Source organism: Sciurus vulgaris, assembly GCF_902686455.1.
Source record: "Sciurus vulgaris genome assembly, chromosome: 2".
NCBI lineage: Eukaryota > Metazoa > Chordata > Mammalia > Rodentia > Sciuridae > Sciurus > Sciurus vulgaris.
Genome location: NC_136462.1, coordinates 203,096,445 through 203,122,989, shown reverse-complemented (window position 1 = coordinate 203,122,989; position 26,545 = coordinate 203,096,445). Strand labels below are relative to the sequence as shown.

Here is a 26,545-nt window from a genome sequence, read left to right as displayed (position 1 = left end):
CTGCTCCAGATCTACCTGCTTGATGGACCCGTCTACAGGGAAGGACACCAGCTGCAGGTGGGGACAGCCCTGCTGAGTCTCAGTGTCCACTCCTTGGTGGACTGTGGTGCTAGCAACCACCCGTCCCCCACAGAGTCGCTTCCTGACCAGGACTCAGAGGGAATGATTCTTAATGGGTTTCAGAAGCATCCCAGTGCTAATGGGTAACACTCCAATGCTGGGCAAGGGCTGTTGGGTCTACGAGCATCTCAGAGCACCTGAGGCCAGGCAACAGGCAGCAGGGAGCCAGGCTTTGCCTTAGGCACCAGCTATTTGGGCAGAAGGCACTGTGTGACCCCCAGCAGGAGAACAAAGAAGGTCCTAGGTGTTCTCCAGGTGCGTCCGTGTTGTAAATGCCCGCAGATGTGCAGGGTGACTGGTTTTCCAGGAACCTGCAGGCCCGAGGCGGGGACTGGCTATCTGATGGGATAGGGCAGGGGTGCAGAGCAGGTGCCCCCTCTCCAGTTCCCTTCCTAAGAAGCCTATCCTCCTGCTTCTCTCTCCTGCCCTCCTGCTGTGACTGTTGGCTGAGGGCTGGAGAAATGGAAGCTAGGTTTGTTTATCTGCCAAACATGGCAGCTCCCCTGGCAGATGCAGGCTGTGCTGTTGGCGCCTGGACACCAGAACCTCCCAGGGATTCCTGTGCTTGGGTTTGTTTGTATTTGGCACCAGGGATTGAACCCAGGTACTTAACCAGTGAGTCAACCCCCAGCCTGTTCTATTTTTTCTTTTGAGACAGGGTCTCACTAAGTTGCTTAGGGCCTTGCTAAGTTGCTGAGGCTGGCTCTAAACTTGAGAGTCTCCTGCCTCAGCCTCCCAAGTCACTGGGATCACAGGGGTCCACCATTATGTCCGGCACTGTGCTTGAGTTTTAACTGTGGCTTTCACATGGTGACCTTGGCTGACAGTTTCAGGGAGTGGACCACAGAGAGATCATCCCTCTGTGAATTAGTTGCAAAGGTCAGGGAAAAATTCCATTAAAACTCAGCAGGAACCCCACAGAAAGGGCTGGAATTAGTTCTGTCAGTCACAGCTGCTCACACTGCTGGGCTTGTGTCAAGTGGCCCAAGTCTGCCGGAATGGGGCAGGTCCCAGGGCAGAGGGCAGAGGGCAGAGGGCAGGTGGGCGTGTCAGCTTCATCCCTCTCAGTGCTCCTTCGTCCAGCTCCAGGACAGGGACAGGGCAGCACAGGTCTGGGTGCTCACCGCCTGGCCTCTCCTCTCCTCACGCCTTCTGGGCTCCTCAGGACAGAAGATGAAGCCCATGGGGGAGAGGCCCAGCACCTACGGCCTTCATGATGCCTTGGTGGACATAGACCCTGGCTGGGCTGCTCTGGGGTCCTGCTTTGGATTGTGGGGCAGCAGGGGCCTGAGCCACAGCATTGCCGTGCCCTCCATGCTGTGGCTGTGGCAGCCCTGTGGCATCACCAGTCACTTTGATTTGACCTGGGGCCTGCCACACGGTGGGCGGGACTGGGCAAGGTCCAGCCAGCACGCTGCGACTACCCTGACCAGGTGTGAGCAGGGGGACAGCCAGTCAGGCTAGAGCAGGACCCAAGGGTAACTGAGGCTGCAGCTGAGGGGAGCCCTGCCCAAGGGGGCAGGAGGTCTGGGCAGAGAGGAACCCAGGGCAGCCCCGGACAGAGGGAGCTGATGTGCTCTGGGGAGAGGCATGTGACCAGCTCCAGGCTCCTCTGCCTCCTCCTGAGTCGCCTGCGGGCCTCACAGCATGTGGCCAGGGACCCGTGACATGGACAGCATCCCAGGGCTTGGGTGAGACAGAGACGGCAGGGAGGACCTGGAGTGAGGGCACTGGTGGACGCTGCCCAGGGTGGTGTCCAGGCTAGGAGACAGCAATCAGCATCCCGCCGCTCAGCGGTAAGATGCGCAGCTCCGTCGTCGCCCTGGGGCTAAGAGAGGCCGTGTGAGAGGAGTTCACCTCCTGCCCGCCTCCGTCTCTGCTTCCCCCAGGGGGGAGGCCAGAAGGACACCCAAGCCAGATCCCATCTAGGCTGGCTCTGGGACAGCTCTGGGCACGTTGGGGTGGAGGGGAGCTCGTGATCTACTCGGGGGCCTCGTGGTTTCTCCCAGGTGACTGTTGAGAGCACCAGCGCCAGCTGGGCACGGGACGCCCTGGCGTCCTGGGGAGCAGTGTGGTTCTGGGCCAGGCAGATGAGCGCAGTGGTGAGTCCTTGTGGCCAGGCAGGGGCTGCCCGGCCCCACTTCTGTCTGTCCTCCTGAAGGGAGATTGCCATGGAAACCGAGAGCGTGACCTTATGTGGGAAGTGTCTTCGCAGACGTGATTAGGGCCTGAGGTGACATCCTGCTGGCACGGGGTGGGCCCCGAGTCAACGACTGTGTCCTCAGAAGACACAGAGTCACTCAGAGGAGAAGGGGCTGTGTAGCCGGGGCAGAGGCTGGAGAGACGCGGCCGGGAGCCAAGGACACCTGGAGCCACCGGGAGCTGGCGGGAGCGCCGCCTGTGACACCGCGCGTTGTTCGGCCTCTGGAGCCGTGACGGATGGCTGTCCTTCCCTGGAGCTGCCAGTCTGAGCACAGTTACTGCAGCGAGGAGACCGTGTGCGCTCCTGAGAGCCGGGGTCTCCACAGCCTTGCGACTGGCACAGAGGCGAGAGCTTCTCCTGGCATGATTGCACCCCTGGTGGTTTTCGCTGGAAGCTTTCTGAGCGTCTCCGAGCTGATCTGACGAAGGCAGGTATTTTTAATACATCAGGCTCCCTTTAAACAGCTGTCAGGAAAATGAAGCGCAGGAAGTCTGACCGGCACTAACCTGCCTGAGAGCCCTGCAGTTAATGGCTTCCAGTCTGCGGGCAGGTCTGACAGCATGGGGCCCCCGTTCCAGAATGCTCTCCTCAGCTTGGGGCACCCTGCTGACCCCGTCACTGCGTCAGTGTCTGAGCAGCTGCCCGGGCCTTTGATGGGGCAGAGGGCTAGAGTGTCCCTGGGGCTCCTGAGGCCTTGGAGCCCAGTCCCTGGCACCAGGTCCCTGGTCTGCCCATCTCCTCAGATGCAGTCCAGCCCCGTGTGGTGGCTCCAGTCCCCTGAGGGGACAGTCCACCTCTGCAAATGGGCCTCAGAGATGGGCAGAACCTGGGGCCTTCACACTCATGCTGGGCCTGTGCGAACAGAGGGATGGTGGGGACAGTCATCCATTCCTGCTTCCTCTGAGCACAGCTGCTGGCACAGGGACACAGCACTACCTGGTCGCTTGATCCAGGGTGCTCCCATCCATCCTACAGGGACATGGGGCCCCTCCCGACCTGCTATCAGGGAAGACACCTGGAGACCACACAGTGAGTGGCAAGGCCACCCAGAGCTGGCTTCAGAGACATCTGCATGCTTTTCCCTGGTGAAGCCTGCCCCCCCAGGCCCAGCAGTTGTGGTGACGTTTTGGGGTCCCTGTACTGACGACAGTCCAGTTGAAACAGACACGATTTGGAATTAAAAGCAACTTCCTGATAATTGCCTTTCTGAATACTATTCCTCTGCAGCTGAGTGAGGACAGACGCTAGGAAATTGAGACTGACGTTCTCTGGCTGAGCGCAGGGCTAATCTGCCTGTGTGCAAGCTGGCTTTCATTTCTATGAACTGCAAGGGCTTCTACGGGGCTGATAGAGAGGTCATCTAGCTGCTTCTCCCCACTTGATCAAACTGCATGAAATGAACCTTTCCTTCTTCCATCGTCTGCCTGTTTCTTCTGTAGGCCAGTCTGGATCCAGGCAGGGTCCCTGGCTGGGCTGCTGGTCACAGAGAGGAGCTTCAGGCTGCCGCATGAAGGAAGGGCTGTGGACTGGACAGTTTCTACTCACGCTGGCTACTCTGTCCTTTAAGGGTGCTGGGGAGAGGCCAGTGACTGGGCACAGGGATCCTGATAGCAAGACCAGCCAGATGTGACGGCTCCCTCTTTGCCTCCAGGCAATAAATAGTGACCTCGACGGCCGCTTCCTACTGTGCACATCCTGCTGGGCGCAGGGCCCGGGGAGACAGGCTTACAAACGAGCCAGCCCTTGCCTGGCTCCAGACCAGCACAGCCTGGACCGTGGACAGGCTCCCAAATGACAGGACACAGAAGTGCTGTGTCCCTCCTGGACCCTCGGGAGGGAACTCATGCTCCCGACGCAGTGTCCGTGCCAGCTGGGACCAGTTGCAGGTCTGCAATTCCCCAACAGGCTATTTCTGAACAGCGCCCGCATGCCTGCAACTCCGGGGCAGAACCAAAGAGTGTCTTTTTAAATAGAGGAACTGTTTTGAGTTCCAAGAACACAAAGCTCGCCGAAGAACACTCTTAACCTTTAAATACGTCAAAGGAGAGTTACTGAAATTTACAATAACTTCACCTTTTCACAGACAACAGGCTAAAAATGTTTTGAAGTCCAAATAATGCTGCTCTTTTTTTTATAAGCCCCGGTGTAAGATTTACTCAATGCGGCACCTCATGTGGCACTGTCCTTGACTTTGTTTCTAAGGTAATTATGTTTCTTTGCTCTGTATTCTCTTGCAACACTGTTTTAATAATTCCTTTGACCTGCAGTCTTTTATCCTAAGCTGCCTCAGATGTTTCGGAGCACTGTTTAAGGCAGTGTTGAAGTGTACAGAGCTCACGTGGGGTCCTGGACTAGCTCTTCTGCCATAAATGACCATAAAACCACACACGGCGTGCCAGCTGTCGCGGGCAGAACTGCACGGGCCAAGGACTGGGCTCCCCACAGCAGGGGCACCAGAAGAGACCTTCTCCACCTGCCCTCGGAGTCGCCGCGTTTTCCTGCTAGGGTCTGGGCTAGACGTGGTTCCTCAAGCTGAGGAGGCAGAGCCTGGAGACAGGACCCTGCAGAGCTAGGTGGGGGAGGGACCCGCAGAGGTCTGCTCAGCAGCCTAGGCAGGGCTTTCCTGTGGGCAGACCAACACCATGTGAGGCTGGCCAGAGGGCAGGGGCGTCTGTAGGAGCTGGAGCTGGAGGAGAGGCCTTCGAACACATCATGCCTCCAGCAGAGGTGCCAGGAGTGTGCTAATAAGGGAGGATCACCCCAGAGCAAGGCCTCACAAGCCTGAAGCAAATCCCCAATCCCGAGAGGAGACCCTAGCCACTGAGTCCTTCTTGGGCCTTCACTTGCAACCTGCACTGAGATCTGCACTTGTTGAAGGAGAAATGGAGCCTGCACAGCACAGGACAGGCAGGCTGCATTGGACGGCCTGCCAAGGGGAGAACCAACACTCTTCAAAGGAAGATAACAGAACCCAGAGGCTTCATAACGTGGCATTTACAATGTCCACTGTAAGCAGGGAGCTGCCAGGTATGCAAAGAAATAGGAAAGTGTGACCCGCTGAGAAGAAAAGAGTAGCCCCCTGAAACAGACCTTAGAGTGAGCCAGGAGGAAGGAGCACCAGGCACAGCTGGGCACCAGCAACCCTCCTCAGGCTGAGCACCTGGGGAGGCAGATTGAGGGTCCTGCAGCACACCACGGAACAAGTGCAGACAGCTGCGTCTGCGAAGTCCATCGGGAAACAGCACGGGCACTTCAGCTTCCTAGCAGAGGACAAAGAAGGAGCCCCAGATACCAGGATGAGGGAGGGGTCTGAGAGGAGAGCAGCAGGGAGAAGTTTCCCTGACTCCAAATCCACAGGTGGCCTGGGAGAGCCCTGAGTGACACGCGCAGGAACACACCTAAAGGACCACAGAGCTGCCACCGAGACCAGGACGAACCCGAGCAGAGCCTGCCCAGCAGACTGGGAAGACAGGACTGTGCAACTGCACCAACAGATGGCGAAGCAGAAGCGGCGGCTCTCGAGAGGCTGGGCCGGTTGCCTGCTGCAGGAAAACAGTCTCCAGAGGGCTCTGCGCCCCAGACGCCGCGGCCGCGCTCCAGCGCTCCTGGCGGCACCAGGGCTTCCCAGCCGAGCCGGGACACTCCAAAGGAAACAGCCATGGACACACACCACTCTCCACAGCCAGAGGAAGGGGCGGCAGATCTCAGCACAGCATGGTGACGGTGACCATGCTCCTGAGAAGGGACCCCCATGGAGCCCGTGAAAGATGACAAGAGCACTTACAAGGGAAAAAGAGGATGTGCTGAAAGAACCAGCAACAACAGAGAACTCGAGAGCAGCACACCACCAGCCCGGCGGGCCTGGCCACAGCAGAGTGGCACGAGCTGCCCACGGGCACAACCTTCACCCCACAGCTGTACCCGCAACCCTGACGTGAGCTCAGGTCTCTAAGTGTAGCAGAAGTTAGACACGGATAACAAAATGGCATCTGAAAAATATCCAAACATCTGGAAGCTTAAAAACACACTTGTAAATAACTCAAAGGAATTGCAACAGAAATAATAAAGTCTATTTAATTAACCACGCATACAATGTTTCAAAAACTTCGAGAAGCCACCAAAGGAGCACTTAGGAGGAATTTCATAGCATTGATTGTTTCCATTAGAAAAGAATGAAGGTCTCAAATCAATAACATAAGCTTCCACCTAGAGTAACCTAGGAAAAGAAGAACAAATGAACCTCCCAGCAAGCAGGAAAAGGAAATGAAGAAAGGCTAGAAAGGAAATGGAGTCAGGCATGGTGACGCACGCCTAAAATCCCAGCGGTTCGGAGGCTGAGGCAGGAGGATCCCAAGTTCAAAGCCAGCCTCAGCAAAAAGCAGGCTAAACAACTCAGTGATACCCTGGGGATATGGTTCAGGGGTCAAGTACCCTGAGTTCAATCTCTGGTACCTTCCCCCACCCCACACAAAAGAAATAAAATAGAGAGCAGAAAGTCACAGAAAATTCCACAAAACCAAAGCTGGGTGTTAAGGAACAGCAGTGTCGACAAACTCCCAGCCACGTGGACCAAGGAGGAGAGAGGACCTTAGTTGTCAGCTTGGGAATGGAAAAGCAGATGTCACAAGCCCCGGATGCCACAGGGTAGCAGGGAACACGGGAAGCAGTTTAGGCCCCAAACTTGACCACACTGACCAAGTGGACCAACTTCTCAAAAGACACAGACTTCCAGAACTTACTCAAGAAGGAATACACACCCTCCTTAGAGACCTCACGAAACCCCAAGCCCAAGGGCTTCACGGGAGAATCCCACCAGGCCACTAAAGGAGTACTTCTGACTCCACAGTCCCTTCTAAGAAGCGAGTAGGCAGTCCTCCCACACACTTATGGGGACCGTATAACCCATAGCAAGACCAGATGGAAAACTCTCAATGAAATGCTGGCGATTCGTACACAGCAAACCTGTGGCCAGTGAGGTTTACCCCAGGGATGTGGGGCCAGGTCCATGTCAGATAGCAACCATGCTTTCCACAACGGGCACTGAGAGGAGTCAAGTTCATGGGGACAGAAGGCAGAATGTGGTTTAGAGGGGACACGGACAGGTGAGTGGGGAGTCATGCTTAAGGGCACAGCACTCTGTTCAGGAAGATGGGAGGCTCTAGAGTGGGATGGTGGTCACCCCGCAGTGTGACTGTGCTTAATGGAGCTGAATCGCACACTGAAAATGGTCCAGTCATGTGCGTTCACCACAATGAAGGAGTAGTCAATAAAATTCACCGTATTAACTAACACAGAAACCACATGATAAGCACAAAAATCATTGCACAAAACTCAACACCCATTCATGATTAAAAATCTGCCAGCCAACAAGGAATAGGAAGGAGCTTTCTCACTTGATGAAGAGCATCTTATCAAAACTCAAATAAATTACAACCTTCAAACTTAGAAAGATTTAAGAACAAAGCAAGGAGATTGCTCTGCCACTCCTAGTCACCACCACCTGGAAGTGGCAGTCAGACCAACGGGGCAAGAAAAGTGGGCACGTGCACAGAAAACGCCACTCACGGGTAACACGTCTACATGGGCACCGCGAGGAATTTGAAAACACCTTCTAGAGTAAGAAGCATGCTCATCGTGGCTGTAAGACACAAGGTTGATATACAGAAGTCAGTGACATTTAAGTATACTAGACATGAAAAATTAAAAATATAAATACTTTTAAAAGACCACATATGGTAGCACCCAAAACATGAATACTTAGGTACAAATCTAACAAAACACTTATAGGATTTATATGCTGAAAATAATGTCTGATGAAAGAAGTCAAAAAAGACCCAAATAAATAGACAGATGTACCATCTTCATGGATTGGGAGGCTCAATGTTAAGACACCAAGGTTCTCCTGTGTATTATCACAATCCCAACCAAAGTCCCTGCAGGATTTTCACACATACTGAGAAACTGATTCTAAAAGTAGGTAGAAGGTAAAGAATTTAAAATAGAAAAAAAATTTGAAAAAGAGGAATAGAGTCAGAAGACCCAGGCTATCCAAAAGACTTACTATCAAGCTACAAGAATCAAGAGGCAGATTAGGGGGCAGGTGAGGTCTGGCCACAGAGCACTCAGTTGTGCTCAGCTGATGCAGGCTGACCAAGTTGCAGAGACTTCAGTGGGTCACAAGGGGAGCTGAGGCATTGGAAGACAATGTGCAAGGCCTTGAAGTGTCTGTCCCTCACGTGCTATAGAGAACTCACAGACATAAAACCAGAACACTTCCTTGGCTCTGGCACTGAGACACAACACCGAAAGTACAATTCATGAAGTTCCTATAAGTCAGACTTCGTCAACGTGACAAGCTTTCACTGTGCGAGAAGGTAAGGACAAGTCCCTCCTTGGAGAGGAATCACGGACCCATGTACAGAGCTTGTAGAACCCTGGAAACAGCCCTGAAAACAACCAACCAGGCCTGGAGCAGAGCCCACCACCAGCCAGGCCTGGAGCAGAGCCCTCCAGCAGACACATGGATGCCTGACGGGCCCTGGGAGATGGGCAGCCATGCTGTCCACAAGCGTAAACTGGAACCACCGCAGGACTCCATGGGAAGCACCCAGAAACCACCAGGCCAGAGTGACTTGGAGGCAGAGACCAGTGCTCCCAGAACTCCAGCCAACCCCACTGGAAATGCTGGCCGTGTCCCAGAAAGTCAAGCACTGCCCCCTGTAGGGCCAGCATGTGACTCCTGTGCATTTACTTAAAGGAAATGGAAATGGTTCACATGGAACCCGGCCCGTGATCGGTACATTCACCCAAATATTCATGATCACGCCAAACTGGGAAGGGCCGAGTGTCCTCAGGAGACAAGCAGGAGGGCCTGCGTGCTCCCGTCACACCTAGCCACTGTGGTCCGCCTGTGGGCAGCGTGTGCAGGCCACGGCAGGCCTCAGCGCAGGTACGGTCACAAGCATCCACGCGAATGAACACCTCAGCCAGAGTGACCGTTTCCTCCAGCGGGCAGTGCCAGTGTAGCGCTGGCACTGAGGAAGTGACCCTGCAGGCACAGGGCTCAGGCGGGTGGGCTCCATCTGCAGACACCGGCCTGTGGCAGCAGCCGTGAGTGGCGTGAAGGGGTCGCCTGGGGACCTCTGTCCCCCTGGTTTCCTCTGGTTCTTTTGGGCACCACGCCCATCATGGCTATCCAGGGCAGAAGACTCTGCAGAAAGAGGACCTCACCACCCCAAAACAGACATGAGAGGGCGGAGCCTTGGCACGCTCCGGCCTCGCTCCCAGGCCTCCCTCCCGGCCTCTGCTCCAGGAGCCTCCCAGCAGTGCAGCCCCTGCAGCCAGGACTCTGGACGCTCCCACACGGCTCGCAGGACCTCAGCCGTCCTCTGCTGCCTGAACCTCGAGGTGTGCCTTTCCAGGCGTCACATAGCCGGGATCCACAGTGGCCTCTGGGCCTGGCCTCCTTCACTCAGCCTGAGATGTCCCCTCATGAACCTGTGTCAAGAACCTGTGGTTCCCATGAGCAGGTGCCCAAGTCCAGACCAGAGGAGATCAGGAGAGGCCGGAGCAGGGCAGGGTGTGCACATGCTCGACGGGGAGGCGGGCCTGGCTGAGGTGGCAGCAGCCCTGGTGTCCATGCTCCAGGTGATAGCTGCCCATCTGCAGGTGGCCACAAAGGACACTGTGCTGTGGGAATTCTGTGCCAATAAATGTGACGCTCGGCGCTTTCCTTCCCTTAAACGCAATGCCGGACGATCACGTGGACAGCTTCTGTGGTCCCAGACGCCCGCTTTGCCCTTGTCCCTGCCCGTCTGGGGCCTCCCTGTCCAGCTTGTGCCCACAGGAGCTCTGCCCGCCATGCCAAGGGCTCTCAGTGGCCTCTGTCTCTGCTTGTGCTGTGACAGTCCTGGCTGTTGTCCTGGGGCGTCTGGCACTGGGGACGCTCCTGTATTGCAGCCCTCCCTGCCCTGCACCCCAAGAGCTGAGGGTGAGCTTCAAGACACTTATTTCTTGGAGATGAATGTCCTCCAAATGCCACCACTCGGTCTGAGCACAGGACAAGCCTGGAGAGCCCCATGCTGGGTCCTGATGCCAGAGCTGCTTTGAGACCAGTCGCTGCTGGGACTCCCTGCGGCTGGAGCCAGCCCCCGCCCACTCTGGGCCTGAGGGCCCACTCTTCACCGCACACCTGAGAGCGTCAGACTGGACATGCCCGGCTACACACCTCTGGACTGTGTCCCCCTCCAGCCACGTGATGGGCACAAGTGGCTCTGGCCTCTGCTCCACCTTCTGGACACAGGCTGCAGGTGTGAATGCTGCTTGGCCTGCTGGACACAGGCTGCAGGTGTGGATGCTGCTTGGCCTGCTGGACACAGGCTGCAGGTGTGGACGCTGCTTGGCCTGCTCGCACACCCTGTGTCTACCACCTGAGGTCGACAGGCAGGCCAGGGCCGGCACCCACCACACGAGTCCAGCTCCTTCCCACAGGCCGCTCCTCCCATGGCCTTGGAGTGGCGCTGTGTTCTAACTGCGGTACAGTCTGAATGCCAGATTTCATGAACCAAATTTGTGCTCTCCGCATAGGGCATCTTGGGCTCTTTAAAACCTTTTTTGGGTCAAGATTGGTCTTGAACTCTGGCCCGGTTGGTCCTCTTGCCTCAGCTCGCCACCTGCTAGGACTAGCAGTGCGGCACCATCACGCCCGGCTCTCCACACTTTGAGCGTGAAACGTTTCAAACTCCTACAAAAACAGTCCCCACCAAGGACCCGTGGCCAGTCCTGCTTCACCCACAGCCCGCCTGCGTCCCTGTCCCCAGACTATTTCCGTGAATCACATTTTGTCTGTAAGTCTCTGCGTGTGCCTCTACAAGATGAGGGCTGTTTTAAAGACGACACCAAGTAGCCGCCACACAGGAGCAGCCAGGTGTGTCCAGGAGGCGTGCCGTCGCCAGGCCTGGTGCCTTCCCTGCTTCTGGCTGAGGGAACACTGCAGGCCACTGTGTCCGGCTCCTCCACACGGGAAGCCAGTGGTTTGCCCGAAGCACTGCTCGCCCCGGGTTTGCTGAGTGTGTCCTACCTAGTGTTCCTTGTCCCCAGCCTGTCCTGCAAGCTGGTGGCTGCCTTCAGCGTTTCCCTCCAGGCTTCACGGGGCTGTGAACCAGCTCCTGGACGCAGCCCACCCACTCCCTCCTCTGTGACCTCAGCTGCAGAGAACCAGCACCTGCGCCGTCCGTTTCCCTAGGATTGCGTGTGGTGGTTCCCGGCGCCCTGCTTCCTTCTTCCCTCGTTAACCCAGAGTGCTGTACAGATGCCACCACTCACCAGTGGACTATTGTAGAGCAGAGACGGCAATGTGCCTGCAGAGGGGCACTACTCCAGACTGGAGGTGCCCGGTGTGTGGGTGTGCCCCATGAGCATCTCTGTACACAGATGAGCATGGATACACCTCAGGCCCCAGGGCACTGGGCTGGAGGTGATCAGGGCCTCCTAGGCCCTCGCGCTGTCCTTAGGTAAATGAGAACCCACATAGGGGCACGTGTCCGGGGTTGTGGCCTGGAACTCAGAGCCTGTGGCTGTGCTGTGACTTCCCTGGGCTAGGGGATGGCCAGGGTGCAGCAAGGCCTTGGCCAGATCTGAACCAGACGCCCAATTCCCCCAGACCACTGCCATCAGTCCCCAGATGGCGCATCTTCCCCATACAGGTGTGCACACGCAGTACACACTCCCTGGTTATATGAACCCAGGACCTGCCTGAGCTGCTGCCTGGTCCACCAGCCCCAAGGACAGCAATGCAGAGCTGTGACATCCGAGGTCAGAGCAGGAGGCTGGCCTGGACCATGATATCAGGACACTGTGAACTCAGGTGGAGCCCTGTGGTCAGGACCACATCACAGTCTAGAGGAACCCTTGGGCACCCCGTGGGTCACCTATCCCACGGCTCTTCTTTCCAGCCACCCTGCTGGCCCCAGGACGGGTCTCTGGCCTTTGGGAGAAACCTGGCATCATGTCCCAGCTGCCCTGCCCAGTCCTGCCCCACCCAACCCCATGCTCAGGCTACACACTCAGAAAATATCTGGCTCCCTGCAGCAGTGATGCTTCCGAGTTGCTCAGAAACCCCACCAGCAACACCTGGTTTGTTTTCAAACACACCTTCTGCTTGCAAATGCCCAGGACAGAGTCTCATGGATGTAGGGGATACTCAAGCTGGGAGAGGCCCCCTGTTTGGGAAACTGGGGCTATTTTATTGGCCAACACATTAACATTTCCAAACGTGGTCAGTGAGAGGGAGACACATGGGCAAGGATGCCCCTGGCTCAGGTCAGGTGCTGGAGAGAGTGATGTCCACATGGGCACTGGGCACTCTGACCCACCACCAACCACTCCTAAGATGGTGGGTGGTGATACAGGAGGGAGGGAAGGTTCAGGCCTCTCCTTGGGGCTTTCTTTTCAAGCACACTGTGCTGGTGCTCTGGACCTCAGGAGCCTGGTCGGAGCATCACGTGGAAGCGCGTCCTTGTAATCAGCCGCTTCAAGAACACAGCCAGGCCTTCAAAGAGAAATGGATGTGCCAGGGAAGCCAGTAAGCACTAAGTGGACCTGGTAGAGCTGCATCTGCTGGAACTGGAGCCCCTCCCAGGGTTGACACTCAATGGGCATCTTCAAGGGACCAATGACCAGGACCAGGCTGAGCCCACCTTCCCTGCTCAGCAACGAGACTAGACGAATGGCACCTGGAGAGGCCAGGTGGGATGTCGTGGAGGGTCCCTGGGCATTGGGAGAGAGAGGAGGGCTGCCTCTGCTGCTGGTGATTGGAAAAGCCCAGGCTGCTCCAGACCGAGCCCTAGAGCTGGGAGGCCGGGGCTGTGCCCAGGTACTTCCAGGGGCAGTTGCCACCTGACATGTCAAGTCAAACCTTCTGTAGGGGAAGGTGCTGCGCATGCGTATGAGCTGGGGAGAGTGCCCCAGCACAGCCCGTGAAGCACAGACTCCTGGGAAGGAAAACAGAGTGGGAAGGTAATTCTCACTGTCTGCCACTGGGGTGTCCTGTTTGCTTCTGCCTCTGGTGTGGGGCGGGGTCCCTGGTGGAGAAGATGCATCCCCTGCTGCCGACTCAGGGTCCCTCACCTGGGGACACCTGGAGCCACACGTTCTACATGCAGGCCAGTGGGGACTGAGAGTTCATTCTGCCCCTGTGACCCATGTTGGGGTGGCTGGTGGAGGGTCAGTCACAGTCCAGGATGACAGCCAGATGACCGCGGTCTCCACCCTGGCACTGCTGCCCCCTAACACTGCACCTCACCACACTGGGGCTCCCAAGGCCACAGAAGAATTCTGTTGGAGGCTGCCAACAGCTCCACTGGTAAGGACCAGCCAGATGGGTACAGTCGGCTGGCCCCTTGTCAGTGTGGCACAGAGCAGAGGCCCTGCCCAGACCCCCATCCTCTGCCTTCTTTACCTACCCAGGGGTGGAGGAAACCCTGTACCTTGTGGCCAACTAGGTCCTAGACCCAAGACACCATGCGCAATGTCATTTCTGCCCCAGCTTCCTCTGCGGACACCCTCCTCCGACCTCGGGCCTTCGCCCGGTAAGCCTTCCCCCAGCACGAACTCCCTAGCCTGCGGCCGCCTCGTCCCCACCACTCGAGGGAGGGCTCCGGGCAGAGGTCCCAGCGTGCTCTGCTCAGACCTTCAGCCCCCTTTTATCCACCTGGCCCTGCCTGCCCACTGCCAGTCCTCACAAGCTTCCCAGCATCAACCATCTCAGAGTGACAGGGTGGTGGTGGGCGCTTCTACCCCCGGCCCTGCAGACCCTCCAAGTTCTTTCCCAAACAGCCAACTTTATAATCGCCCCACTTCACAGATGGTAAGACTGTGGCTAAGCAGGAAGCAGCCCACAGTGCACCAGGCTCAGCTCTACCTCCCGGGTTCAGGCCAGGGCAGGGTGGAAGTGCAGGGGGAGCCCAGCTGGGGCTCCTGCTGCAGAGGCCTGGGGAGTGACCCTTGAAGGCACAAAGCCTCTAGAAAAGCTGACGAAGGGACCTCTCCCTCACGAGCACATGCACGCTTCCGTCAGCTCTCAGCCCCATGGAGGTCACTGGTTGGGGCTCCAGCCCCTTCAGTGGAAGGAGGGGCCGAGGGGGCGTGGGGCTGGCCATGCTGGCATGGGAAGTGGGAAGGAGTCAGGCTGCTCCCAGGCACCTGGATCCCTTCCGGCCTCCCGGGAGGGGCCTTTCTCAGCGTCGGCTCTGGGCCCTGGCACCCGCAGGGCACACCACTGCAAGCTTCTTTGGGGCGAGGAAGGGGGAGTGCTCAGGCTCCGGGGAGGTGGCTGCTGAAGCCCGTTTCCTCCCGCCCTTCTCTCCAGAGGCACTTACCTGGATGACGACCTTGACGGTGGCAGTGTCCACGATGGGTGTGCACACCAGGCCGCCAGGGTGCTGGCCGTCAGCACTGCGGTTCTGCTGGCCCATGGTGAAGAGCATGGGCACAGCCAGCAGCCCTGAGGCCAGCCAGATAGCGCTGATGAACTTCTTGGTGCGGCTGCGGGACATGAGGGTCTTGGCCTTGAAGGGGTGGCAGATGGCCAGGAACCGCTCCACGCTCAGGCTGGCCACGTTGAGAGCAGTGGCGTAGGTGCAGGCATCCCGCAGGAAGTAGTAGCCCCGGCAGACGGCATCGCCGAAGGCCCAGGGGTGGTGCACCCAGATGAAGTTGTACAGCTCCACTGGCATGGCCAGCAGCAGGATGAGCAGGTCGGACAGCGCCAGGCTGCCCAGGTGGTAGTGCACGGTGCTCTGCAGGTTCTGCAGGGACTTCTTGCGGGCAAGTGTGAAAGCTGTCACTGAGTTGCCCACTGTGCCCACCACGAAGAGCGCCAGGTACACTACGGTCACCAACACCTTGGAGTAGATGTCGGTGTTTACGTCCAGGTCGCTGCCGGGCGCGGGGAGGCTGCGCTCGGACACGTTGCCGGAGCCGTTGGCCATGTTCGGGGTTAGGAGCGTTGTCTCCAGCCCAGACTGCGGCCGCTGGAAGGGGTCGGCGCCTGGCGCACCAGGGTTGCCTGGCATGGAGCTGTTGAGGCGCATGGTGAGCGCGGGGTCCTCGGCTTTGTCCTACGCCTCTGGGGCTGGAAGTCCAGGTGAGGGTAGGTGCAACTCAGGCAGGGGCAGATGAGGAGGAGCCGGCGCGCCGTCCAGTCAGGAAGCGCTGGTCGCGGACCGCGCCCCCGGGAGCTTTCGGGCTCGCGCTCGCCCCGGGCTTCTCGGGCTCGGGGCTCAGCTCTCCTTCGGATTCCCGGCTCCGGGTTCCCGGCTCCGCACTCCGCGGCTCCTCAGGTCCCTTCCGCTCTCTGCGTTTGCCCTGGGCTGGGGGCTGCCTGCGATCCCCAGTTTCTGTGGTCACCGGGGCTCGGGGGAGGCGGCGCGGTCCCCAAGCACCGCACCCGGCCCAGTGCGGGCTTCGCGGGAGAGCTGTGGCGCCGAGCGGAGCGCACGCACCGCTGCCGGCGCGCTCTCTTCCTCGCGGTCGCTCCCCAGCCTCGCGCTCTCCGCGCACCCAGGCTCCGCACACCTCCCGCCGCGCCCGCGCCCTCCCCGCTCCTCGCGTCTCCACTGAGTTGGCGGCTGCGCGGCGCGCCCTGCCGAGAGGGGCGGTGGAAGAGGAGGGACGCAGCCCCAGCCGTTGTCCCCTCCCCGCTCTGGTGCAGACTGACGGGTCGCCCCTGTGTGCTGTCAGGGGCAATCCGGACTGGAGTGAGCCCAAGGAACCGGGAATCCGGATGGGTGCGAAGGGGTACTGGGGAAAGGGTCTTTCCGGTCTCCCTTCCCCAAGCACCACACCTTTCCCCCGTCTCTCCAAACTTTTCAGTCCCCCAGCAGGTCCCCCAGTGGCTTCCAGCTGGCTGAGCAGGAAGAGGTCTTGGTGGGGAGGGTGGGGTTGAGGAGCTTCCCGCTGGCAGGCTGGGTCTCTGCACTGGCTGGCTGAGCCCTCCTCCCTCCTGAGTGCCCACGGGTGCCAGAGGCTGAGCACCCAGAGGGTTCTGGTACTCTTAAATCTGGAAGGGGTGGAAAGGGGGGCAAAGAGAAAGCAGGCGGACAAAGCAACACCCCTCCCCGTGCAGGCGCAGTCCCCGCAGGGAGTGGAGGGACCCTCTGGGTGGTCTTGTGTTGGAGAGGTGTGAAGGGCACCCTCTGGACCACTGTCACCAGTTGGATCCCATCAGAGCCCTGCCCTGCAGGGTTTAGTAGGGGAGGGGCATCTGCCTGAGGCATGGCACAACCCTGCACACCTTAGCCTCTCTGAGCCTTCCGCAGGTTGCCTCCGCCCCTAGCTGGCCCCTGGCGGGAGAGGTCTTTGAGCTTCCCCATGTCCTCCCCTGCAGGGCTTCTGGCAAGAGCAACCAGGCGTGAGCTTGCTACCTGCCTCTGGCTTGCCCAGGGCCACCCCAGTGTTTTTACCCTGGTTGTCCCTGCCCCTTCCCCTTCTCCTTTCTTCCTAAGAACCTGTCCTGGATCCTGGGGTATCCAAGGTCAGGAGGACAGCCCACGGGCCTGTCCCTGTCCTTCATGGGCCAGCTGGTTGCACCTGCTTTGTTGGAAATTGGAAATCTGCAGGCTTGGGGAAGTCACAGGGTACAGAGAGAAGGGGAGGTGGACAGGAAACCCCGCCCAGACCCCGGGCCCAGATTCAGCCAGCAGGGAGGAGCTCAGGCTGCTGGTAATGTCTCTGCTGGCCCATGTGCATGCTTCTGTTCTCAACCTGTGCTGGGCCTGCCTGCTCAACCAAAACGTGATGTTCTCATCAGGGTGTCTTAGCACATAAAAACAAGCACATAAACAATTGGTCTTCAATTCAAAGGAAACACGAATGGCCTCTTTGCTCACAGTTCATATCACAGACTTGGAGGCAGACAGTGATGATCAAGTTTTGGCCCTTAATGTTTAGCTTCTCTGCCTAGCAGGGTGGTGCACACCTGTAATCCCAGCAGCTCGGGAGGCTGAGGCAGGAGGATGGAGAGTTCAAAGCCAGACTCAGCAACTTAACCAGGCCCTAAGCAATTCAGTGAGATCCTGTCTCTAAATAAAGTACATTATAAAGGAGCAGGGGAGGGGGACTAGGGATGTGGCTCAATGGTTAAGTGCCCCTGGGTTCAATCCCTGGTTAAAAAAAAAAAAAAAAAAAGCTTCCCTGTGCCTCAAGTCTGTCAACTGCTGAATTGGGCATGGACAAACCAGCACTCCCTGGGGCAAGGCTGGTGCCCATGGGTCTCATCTGGAGCTAAGGGTGTTGAGTGACTTGTGCACCAGTTTTGCAGGATGTGAAGCACATTTCCAGTCCAGCAAAGTTGGTTTGAAAGCTGCTCTGGATCAACTGGATTTACCTCTGGAAAGCACTTCCCCCTGGCCACAGAAGCAAGCATGGGCTGGGACCCAAGTGTCCACCCCACACTGGAAGTGGTGGTGCTGGCCACTTGCTGCCCTTGCAGGGCCTGCAGTCACAGCGGGCCTGACTGAGAACTGTGCCATCTGGCCACATCTGTCAGGAGTCCCTCACAGCACCTTCCAGCCAGGGGCTGCGGCTGCGCAGGAGAGCACACTCCCTGGCTCCTGAGTCCATGTTTGTTTCCAGCTTGACCTTTGGCTGAGATTCTCTTGAAGCTTTTGTTCAGCGCTAGAATAAGAGCTTAGAAATCGTAAGGCAACTTAACACAAATGTGATGATGAGGCATTTGCTTAAAGCCACCAATGTCCCTGGAGAAAATTGCTCTACAGAAGGTGGGCAGCAGGCTGTCCTGGGACCTGGTGACCATGCCTCTGGGTCGTTTTTCTCTGACTGAGCCTGACAGGTTCAGCATCCACAATCAGCTGATTCTGTCCCCCCTCCCAGTGCTCTGGATGGAACCCAGGGCCTTGCATGGGGCAGGCAGTTGCTACCTGAGCCACACGCAGCCCCAAGCAACTGATTCTTCAAGGACAGTGGTGGTGAGGAGCGCGCAGGACTGCAGTTCCAGCCCACTGACACCTGGCACAGCCTTGGGGAGCAGAGCTCTGGGGTGAGAGCCATAGGGACCTCCTGCCCTGACCCAGGCATTTCAGAGGCTGGGCTGGCCTGTCTGGTGTGTGGCAAGGGCCGAGATCCACTCAGAGTTCTGTGTGTTGGCTGCAGCAGCGCAGGGTGATTTCTGCTCTTGGTGTGCTTGTGTGACATGGCAAGGTCAAGTCCTCCTTACCACTCACAGCGAGGGTCTGTGCCTGGGCTGGAAATCCCAGTCCCAAGAGACACCAAATAACGGGTGCTGGATGGATGCCCCAGGGCTAGGCCCTGTTTGTTTTCTTAGCCAACTTCTCCTGTCTCCCCGACACTGCCCAGGACACACTTGGTGCCCCGTGGATTTCTGCTGAACTGATAGAATGAGCTGAAGCCACCTGTGCACAGTGTCCAGTCCAGAGGGCTCCCGTGTGGGGGCATGCCACTGTTTTTAGGCACCATCCCTCTCTCCACTGACCACCAGACCACTGTTGGATAAGAAACCTTACTGAAAATAAAACATTAACCAAGTTCACAATAATAGCTGTTTCAGTTGTCTACTGCTGCATAACAAAGCACCCAGAAGTCAGTGGCTTCAACCTGCATGCGTTCATTTTCATTATTATTATAAATGGGGATGTAGGTGGGGGTGTAAGTGTGAATGAGACGCAGGAGATGGCATGTGCATAATCCGTAGAGTTGAGCTCCCACCACATGGGAATCGCACATGTTCTGGGACCCGCTGCCTTCCAAGAAGGGATCTTAAAAATAGAGCAACACACGTGCCTGTGTGAGAGGGAGGGGCCTCTGCCTGGCACCTGCTGGGGCACAGCAGTGCCAGGTTGCTGGATCCAGAGTCAAGCTCCAGGCCCGCCCAGCCTCCAAGTCGGCATCCCTGCCCCTGGTACTCCCAGTCTCTCCTGGGCCATCGGCCGGCTCTCTGGAAATGTGAGCTGCGTTCTGGCTGAAGAGTCAGCGGGGAGTGGGGTGACTGTAGGAGTGCATGGTGCTGCAGGGGATGGGCTCCCAAGGCCAGGGCAAAGGCCCTGGAGGCATGGCTGGGGTAGGAGGGGCTTTGAGTCCTGGAACCACCACACCCTGGCCCTAGGTTCTGGGCAAGGGAAATAAGTCAGCCGGGCCTCAGTTTCCCTGCCGTGAGGGGCAGATGGTGCGATTCCTATGTGGCTGGCAGCTGGGAGGTCACATGACAGGCAGCTGCTCTTCATTCTGCACAGCAGTTGCTCACCACTCAGCAAACACCAGCTTAGCCACAGAGCTCACCCCGATGCATGAGGAGGCCAGCTAGGGAGTCCAGGAGGGTCAGCAGAGGCCTAGAGTAGGGTTAGGGTTACTCTTCCTGGGGTACTTTCTATGGATGTCCACACAGACTGCCATGGCTGTGGGTCACCAAAGAGGTGTGGGGTCCCCATCAGCTTCACGGACACTTGGCCAACACTGCCCTGAGGGAGCTGGTGACCCTTCCATGGTGCTGTAGACCCTCTGGGAACAAAGGCAGGGTGGTCAGGGCAGGTCTTCACCTCTTCACCTTGGTTTTCCCAGGACTTTCCTGGTTTTAAAGCAGGAAGTCCGGAGGTCTGGGAACTGGGGCCCTCTCAGTTCCAGCAAAGGGGATGCTGGCCACTCCAGCTCAAGGAGGTGCTGCCCCCGCCCCCGTTCTCCACTAGAACCTGCCTTTACCTCTCCTTCCCATCCCAGCCTCCAGGGCCCCCTTCCCTCTGGCCAAAATGCCCAGAACCTTCTAGTCCCACCCGAGGAGCTCAGAGCACCACTGACTGGTCCGAAGCAGGTCGTTTAAGTCTGTTTCCGCCAAGCTGCCTCTGCAGAGGTCTGACTCACAGTCGCCCAACACTTATCAACAAGTGTCTGCCGTCTGCCTCTGTGGGAGGCTGGCCTGGCCCTCCCCCACCTCAGGGAGCACCGTGCCTGGGCACCCCTGACCGCAGAGTTCCCCAGTTTCCCTGCCCGCAGGGCCCTCTGCCTGGATGCACCTCAGGCCTGGCCCCAGGTGGGCAAGTGGGGGTGTGTGGAGTGGACAGAGCACTTTTGGGCAGCCAGTGCTTCTCCCCTCCAGCGTCCTGGTGCTGGCACCCCCACGTCTTCTTGTGAACTGCCTGCTGTCCTCGTGGCTGGGTGTGCATGCCTGCGTGTGCCGGTGTGTGTGGCCAGCACTGCCATGCTGGACTCCCAGCCAGGGCTGCAGAGGGTCTCGTTTGGCAGGAGCAGGCCCTCCAGGCCCTCTGCCCCTGCTTGGGGACCCCCTCAGGATGCTCTGCTCCCTCTCCCTAGGTCTGGGCACCCACCTTGCCGTGCAAGCTGTACCCAGAGTGGGGAGGGAGGAGAGTCCCTGCAGCCCTGCCTGGCTGACCCTTCTGTTCTTTCCACTTGGGAGCCCCTGGCCCTGGTTGGAGCGCTGGGAATTTGCCTCCAGCTTCTGCTTGGTCCAACATGGGTGAGTCTGCTCCAGGCACCTGCCCACTCTGTTCAGCTCCAGAGGTCAAACAGTCTGCCACGTGCCTCTTAGGCACAGTCCGGGCCTCGGAGGGGCAGGGCCTTACAACATCCATTTCCTTCCTCACCACTCATGGGTCCAGCAGGGAAAGCACTCAGGAAGGGGACCAGTGGGGAGGGTGGTCAGTGATGGTAGGCAGGGAGGGTCCAGGCTGCACTCCAGGCCTGTCCCGTAAACCACGCTCTTCCAGGAGGGGCCGCACGTGGCAGGTCGGAACCCAGGGGAGCCCGGGGAGCCCAGAGCACCTCACCTGGCTGTGTCCGGAGAGTCTAGTTGAATGATGGGATGAGCAAGGACTTGGGAAGGGCTGGCCAGGCGGGAGGAGTTTGTGATGGGCACCTGACCTCAGGCCTCTCCCTCCCAGCCACCAGCTCAGGGCCCCCAGCCCTGGCAGCTGCCCTTCCTGGCCAGCATGTCTATTCCCACTTTACTTCCCAGGGACATGTGCCCAGGTGCAAGGAGGACAGAGGGAGGGACTCCCAGGGACAGGCCAGCCAGGGCCAGGGACCGAGGAACCGAGGTCCAGGTGGCTGCAGCTGCTGCACAACCGGAGGCTGGTTTGGGCTCACTTGGCCGGGAGCAGGCCCTCCCTGAGAGCAGGAGGCCGCTGGGATCCCGTTCCCTCCTGCTGCTGAAGACTTCACCGAGTACTCGCTTCTGGGCACTTCAGCTCCCTGCTTCCCACCCACCGTTTGTCCAACACTACTGAGTGTGGTCAGTGCGGGTGACAGAAAGGCCTGGAGGGAGCCAGAGAAGCTTCGAGTGGACCTGCATCCTGGTGGCAGAGAAGGGTGCTGGGGGAGAGGGGTGTTCCTGAGAGGAGTGTGCATGAGGAAGCCTGGAGAGGGCCCAGCACTGGTGGGAGGGCTGCGCCAGTATGGAGGACAGAGCTAGGACGCAGCGCTGAGCTCCTGACCCCCAGTCCACACGGAGGGCATGCTTACAGAGGCGGACTCCAGCCTGCCCTGAAGGGCCCACCAGGCAGTCAGGACGGACCCCTACCCTCAGCAGCAGATGGGGAGGTGTCAGGATTGGGGGGACAGTGGGGCCCCCTTTGCTGTTGTTGCCACTTGGCCCTCACAGGGACGTGGCCCCCCGTGCACCTTCTCAGATGCCTTCAGCAGAGCAGCTTGCCAGAGCCAGGGAGGCTGAGGACTCCAGGCAGGGCAGTCCTGGCCACTGCCATGCTGGAAGAGGTCCCTGGTCCCTGAGCCCCAAGGGAAGGCATTTCTTTCTTTCTTTTTGGGGGATCAAGCCCAGGGCCTACTGTTCTCCAGTCGTGTGCTCCACCACTGAGCTACGCCCCTGCCTGGCACTTGATTTGCTCTTAGAAGTCAACAGGGGAATAACTTCCTTGGGTTCAGTCTGCAAAGAATTAATGCTACTGAGCTCACACCCAGGAGGCTGTGGGCTGATGCCTCTTGCAATGGAACCAAGCTTCAGCAAGTGTCCCAGGTGTGCCTCCGGCCACATCAGGCAGCGGTTCAGTCTTCCTCTTGGCAGTCAGGGTCAGTGGGGCAGCTCTTGGATTCTGGAGTCTACATAGTCTCCCAGATGGTGGGGCTGAGTGCAGATTCCCCACAACCTGACTGGGAGGGGCCTAGGGACCCCCGCTCTGCTGCCCTCTCTGAGCCCTCTTGCAGCCCTGGGCCTTCCTGCCTGTGCTGTCTGGGGATGCATTCCGTGGGGGTGGAAGAAGTGGCTCAGGCGCCTTCTCTCTCCCTGACCTTTCACTCTTTCCAGGGGAGGGATGAAGCTTGAACATGTCTCCAGGGATCCCAAGCACTGCCGTGTCTGCACCCAGGAGTTTCAGCTGCTTAGAAATACTGAGGTAGGAAGGACTCGCACTTTGTAGTGGTTTCATGAGAATCGAAACTGAGACCTGGGAACGGCTCCTCCCCCATCCTTACCTGAGGCCCGAAACCTGGGACAGCACCAGAGGCAGACAAACCCTAGGGGCAAGAGGGACCAGGGCAGGCGGCTCTGTGTCTGCTGTCCACCCCACCACCCATGGGAGCCTCAGAGAGGCCAGAGGGTCTGAAGCAGCCAGGCTGGCATGTGGACTCCATGCCAGGCCTCCCTAGTCTGAGCTCCCAAGAGGTGGGCCACAGAGCGGTCCACAGTCTCCCTGTGTCCCTCTACCCCCTTCACCCTGAGTCCCTGCTGAAGCCTCCTCCCTCAGCCTCCCCTCAGCTCCTGCTGGGATGTCTGGAGGAGGGGTTCCACCCACCAGGCATCGCCCCTCTGGCTTCCTACTGGTGGCATCTGTTCATGGTGGCAGAAGCCAGAGGTCTGCAAGGAGAAAGAGGGGGTCCTTCTCAGTCCACTTGGGCTGCGCCACACAAAGCCAGAGCGGGAGTGTCTGTAAGTGACAGTCATTTCTCACTATTTGGAGGCTTGAAATTCAAGGCCATGCGGCAATGGACTCGGTGTCTGGAGAGGGCCACTCTGGCTAGGGATGGTGCCACCTGTGTCCTCACCCTGCTGGAGGGACAAGGGGATTCTCTGGAGCTTCTTCCAAAAGGCACTGACCCCCTTCCCAAGGGCTGTCAGGTACTGAGTCCTCAGGACCCGAACACCTCCCTAGGCCGCACCTCCTGACCCCGTCACCTGGGGGCTGCAGCGTGGATTTGAAGGGACACACACATTAAGTTCATTGTAGAGACCCTGTGATTCCAGACCAGGTCTCCCTGGACCCCACATTCCGCTGAGACCCCTCTTTCTTCCTGTGACCCCTACTCCTCAGGACCATTCCTAGAGTGACATGAAGCCGTGGCTTACCGGGGCCTGGCTGGGGCTGTCCACCACTGTCCCCTGGACTCCGGGTGCAGGAGCTCTCTGTTCTCTCAAGCAGGTTTGGCCTGGGCTTTCATTCCTTGCCCCCACCGTGTCCTCAGGTGACCTTGGTGTCTCTTCCTACAAGATGAGGGGCACCCTGCCGCTGAGCCTTAGCCTGGCAAGCCCCTGGCCCCGGGTTCGATTTCCAACACTACAAAATGAATCCCTTAGTAGAGGTGGGAGGCCTCTCTCTGCCCACAGCAGGACGGTCGTGCCCCTGTGGTGGGCGGAGGGTTTTTCTCGCAGCCATGCTGGGAGGTACACACTCCCTCTCCCGCCTGGCCACCGTCAGCTTCAGAAGAGCATTCCATGCTGATATTCGGTCTTTGACCCCAGGACCCCACACAGACCCCCAAGGACTCTGTGATTTCCTGGGGGCAGGAGCTCCTGGGTTCTGTGAGGTGACTCCTGATAGGCACTGGCCACCAGGGGATAGTCACATGACCAGAGGGCTGAAGTTCAAGCTGACCTCCAGTGCCTGGTGGCTTGATCCACCACAGAGCCCAGGAGCACTGAGCCTGGGTGGTGGGCATCCTTGTGCCAGGGTGGGACACCCTGCTGCTCTGCTCCTCAGGGGATACTGAGCTCTGCCCACCCACCCTGAGGCCTGCGCTCATTCCAGGCAGGTCGCGCCAGGGTTGGGCGCCTCCAGCTGGCCCCCTTCACGTTGGCTGGCAGTGGGGTTGGTCCTCTCAGGTGGCCCAGCCTTGAGGTGGTCCCCGACCCAGTGCATGTCACAGGACCAGGAGTGAGCACAGGCTGGGAGCGCAGCCCAGACCCTCACAGGGCTACCCTGGAGCCCCCGGCCCAGGTTGCCTGCTGGACCTGCCTGGGAGCCATGGCCCTGGGCTGGCTGTGTGGACAGCTCAGAAGCCCATGCTGTGCCCTGGAGCAGACAAGCTCCCAGCATGTCTTCCCTAGGTCTTGCTGGGGTGAGCTGAGGTGCACTTCATGGTGTCCATGTCCCCACTGCCCTCCTACTGTCCCGCCCCTGGGACCTTAGTGACCCAGTGGCACACAGCCTGCCTGGAACAGGAGCTAGAACAGTCTCTCCTGGAAGGCCACCAGGGTGTCCACCAAGAGGGCCCAGCTACTGCTGGGTGGAATCTGAACATCTGAAAAGCCCACAGGTTCCAGGGACCCCTGGCCAAGTGACCTAAAAGTAGAAGCTCCAGGTGTTCAGGCCAAGGAGGGGGTTGGCGGCAGAGCAGGGGGCATCCACCAGGGGCTTGGGGGCTTTGCTGGGGCTACTGAGGGTCAGCTGCCCAGTTCTGCATGTGAACCATGACAAATGACCCTGAACTGTGTGGCACAAGACAGCGGGCATCTGCCCTCCTTCTGGGAAAACAGGGTGTGCTCAAAGTCACCTGTGGGCTGGGAGGTGGCAGGACCCCTTGTGGTCCCTGCCCTGGGGAGCCCCCTCCACCCCACCAGCTGGGGCAGCAGGACTCTAACCCTGGTGGGGTCACTCTGGGAGGTGCCCGCGGCTGCCTCCCGGGGTCTGGGCGCACCAGACAGCTCTTCAGTCTGGCTCCCTGAACCATCATCCTCGGGGGAGAGAGGAACGAGAGAGCCGAAGGGAAGGTGCTTCCGCCTCCGTGAGCAGTTGGCGGGTGAGGCTGTGCCCACAGAGGTCACGCCCTCACCCTGCATGTGCGGGCTCCCCGTGGGCGCAGAGCCCAGCACCTCTGCCTGGCCACGCTGCCCGTGTGCCCGGAGTATGCACCGTCTGCATGGCACGGCGGCTAGGAGAGACGCCTGTTCTGTGCCCTTTAGGGAGGGCCGAGGCTGCCGCGCATCTTGGAGTGAGTAATCCTGCTGTTGACACTCCTAACAGCCTCCCATCCAGCCTGGCTCTGTAATCTTTTTCCAAATGCCACCTTTGTTTAACAGGCCTGCCACCGAAGGGAGGCCGCTCTTCCTCCGCTGACCTTCATGACAGGCCCCGGTGCTGTGCTGCCTGGACAGCTGTGCTCAGCCCCAGAGGCACATCTGGGGATTTCACCTGCTCAGACCTGGGGCACCCGCCCAGCCTGCCCCTTCTGCTGGGTCACGAGCATTTCTGCTTTTTGTCTGTCCGCAGGGCTTGGGGTGGGCTGGCCCCGTCCTCCTTGCCTCTGGCAGCCAGAGGCCCCATTCTCGTGGCCCTGGACTGCGCCGAAAATGGCCAGGTTGAGCCCCATCACTGCTGGGAGGGGCAGTTCCCAGTGGCCTGGGGCGGAGCTGGGGTGGAAAGAGCCCCAGACCTGCTTGTCCTCAAGCTGGTTCCTAACATGGTGACCGTGCCCCTGAGCCAAAGGAGTGACAGACGGCCCCCGTGGGCCCTGAGTCCTGAGAACTGCAAGCCATGAGACAGCAGCCAGGGAGCAGTCGGGGCCCCGGCCCCTGACCCACTGGACGCTCATGCAGCATCGCGGGCTCTCGCCTTCTCTGGAAGTCCAAGGCTTGGCAGTAGAGGCATTTGTTCTTGTTCCGAGCTGCCACTGGCTGGGGGAGCCGAGTGGAGGTAATTTGCTCCTTCCTGCGACAGCTAATGATCAGCTTCCTGATAGCAAGTCGCTGTCTCATCGATCTGCCCACACAGCCAGCACTTGAGAAATGGCTTCAAGAAACACGATCCTAAGACCTCAGGGCTGTGTCTTCCAAAACAGTCCGGATCTGTCCAGGCCCTCCAGCTGCAAGCATTCCAGCCGGAGCGCTCTTGAGCCACCCTCTGCTGCCTGGGCAGCGGCTCTGGCTGCTCCTGAGACCTCACTGTTCACGCTGAGGCCAGGAGCTCTCCAGCTCAGCACGGAGGGAGATTGCCCTGAGGCCGACTCCGC

The 26,545-nt window shown here is 58.8% G+C and overlaps 1 protein-coding gene across 1 annotated transcript in view; it reads right to left on the bottom strand.

The window, feature by feature from the left end:
* NTSR1 (neurotensin receptor 1) overlaps positions 1-15,553 on the bottom strand; it is a 39,073-nt gene extending 23,520 nt beyond the window's left edge. Inside the window, exon 1 of the mRNA XM_079129653.1 lies at positions 14,701-15,553. Within this exon, the coding sequence (XP_078985779.1) occupies positions 14,701-15,414 (714 nt within the window). The 5' untranslated portion in view covers positions 15,415-15,553. The remainder of the gene's footprint in view (positions 1-14,700) is intronic.
* Positions 15,554-26,545: the final 10,992 nt, after the last annotated feature.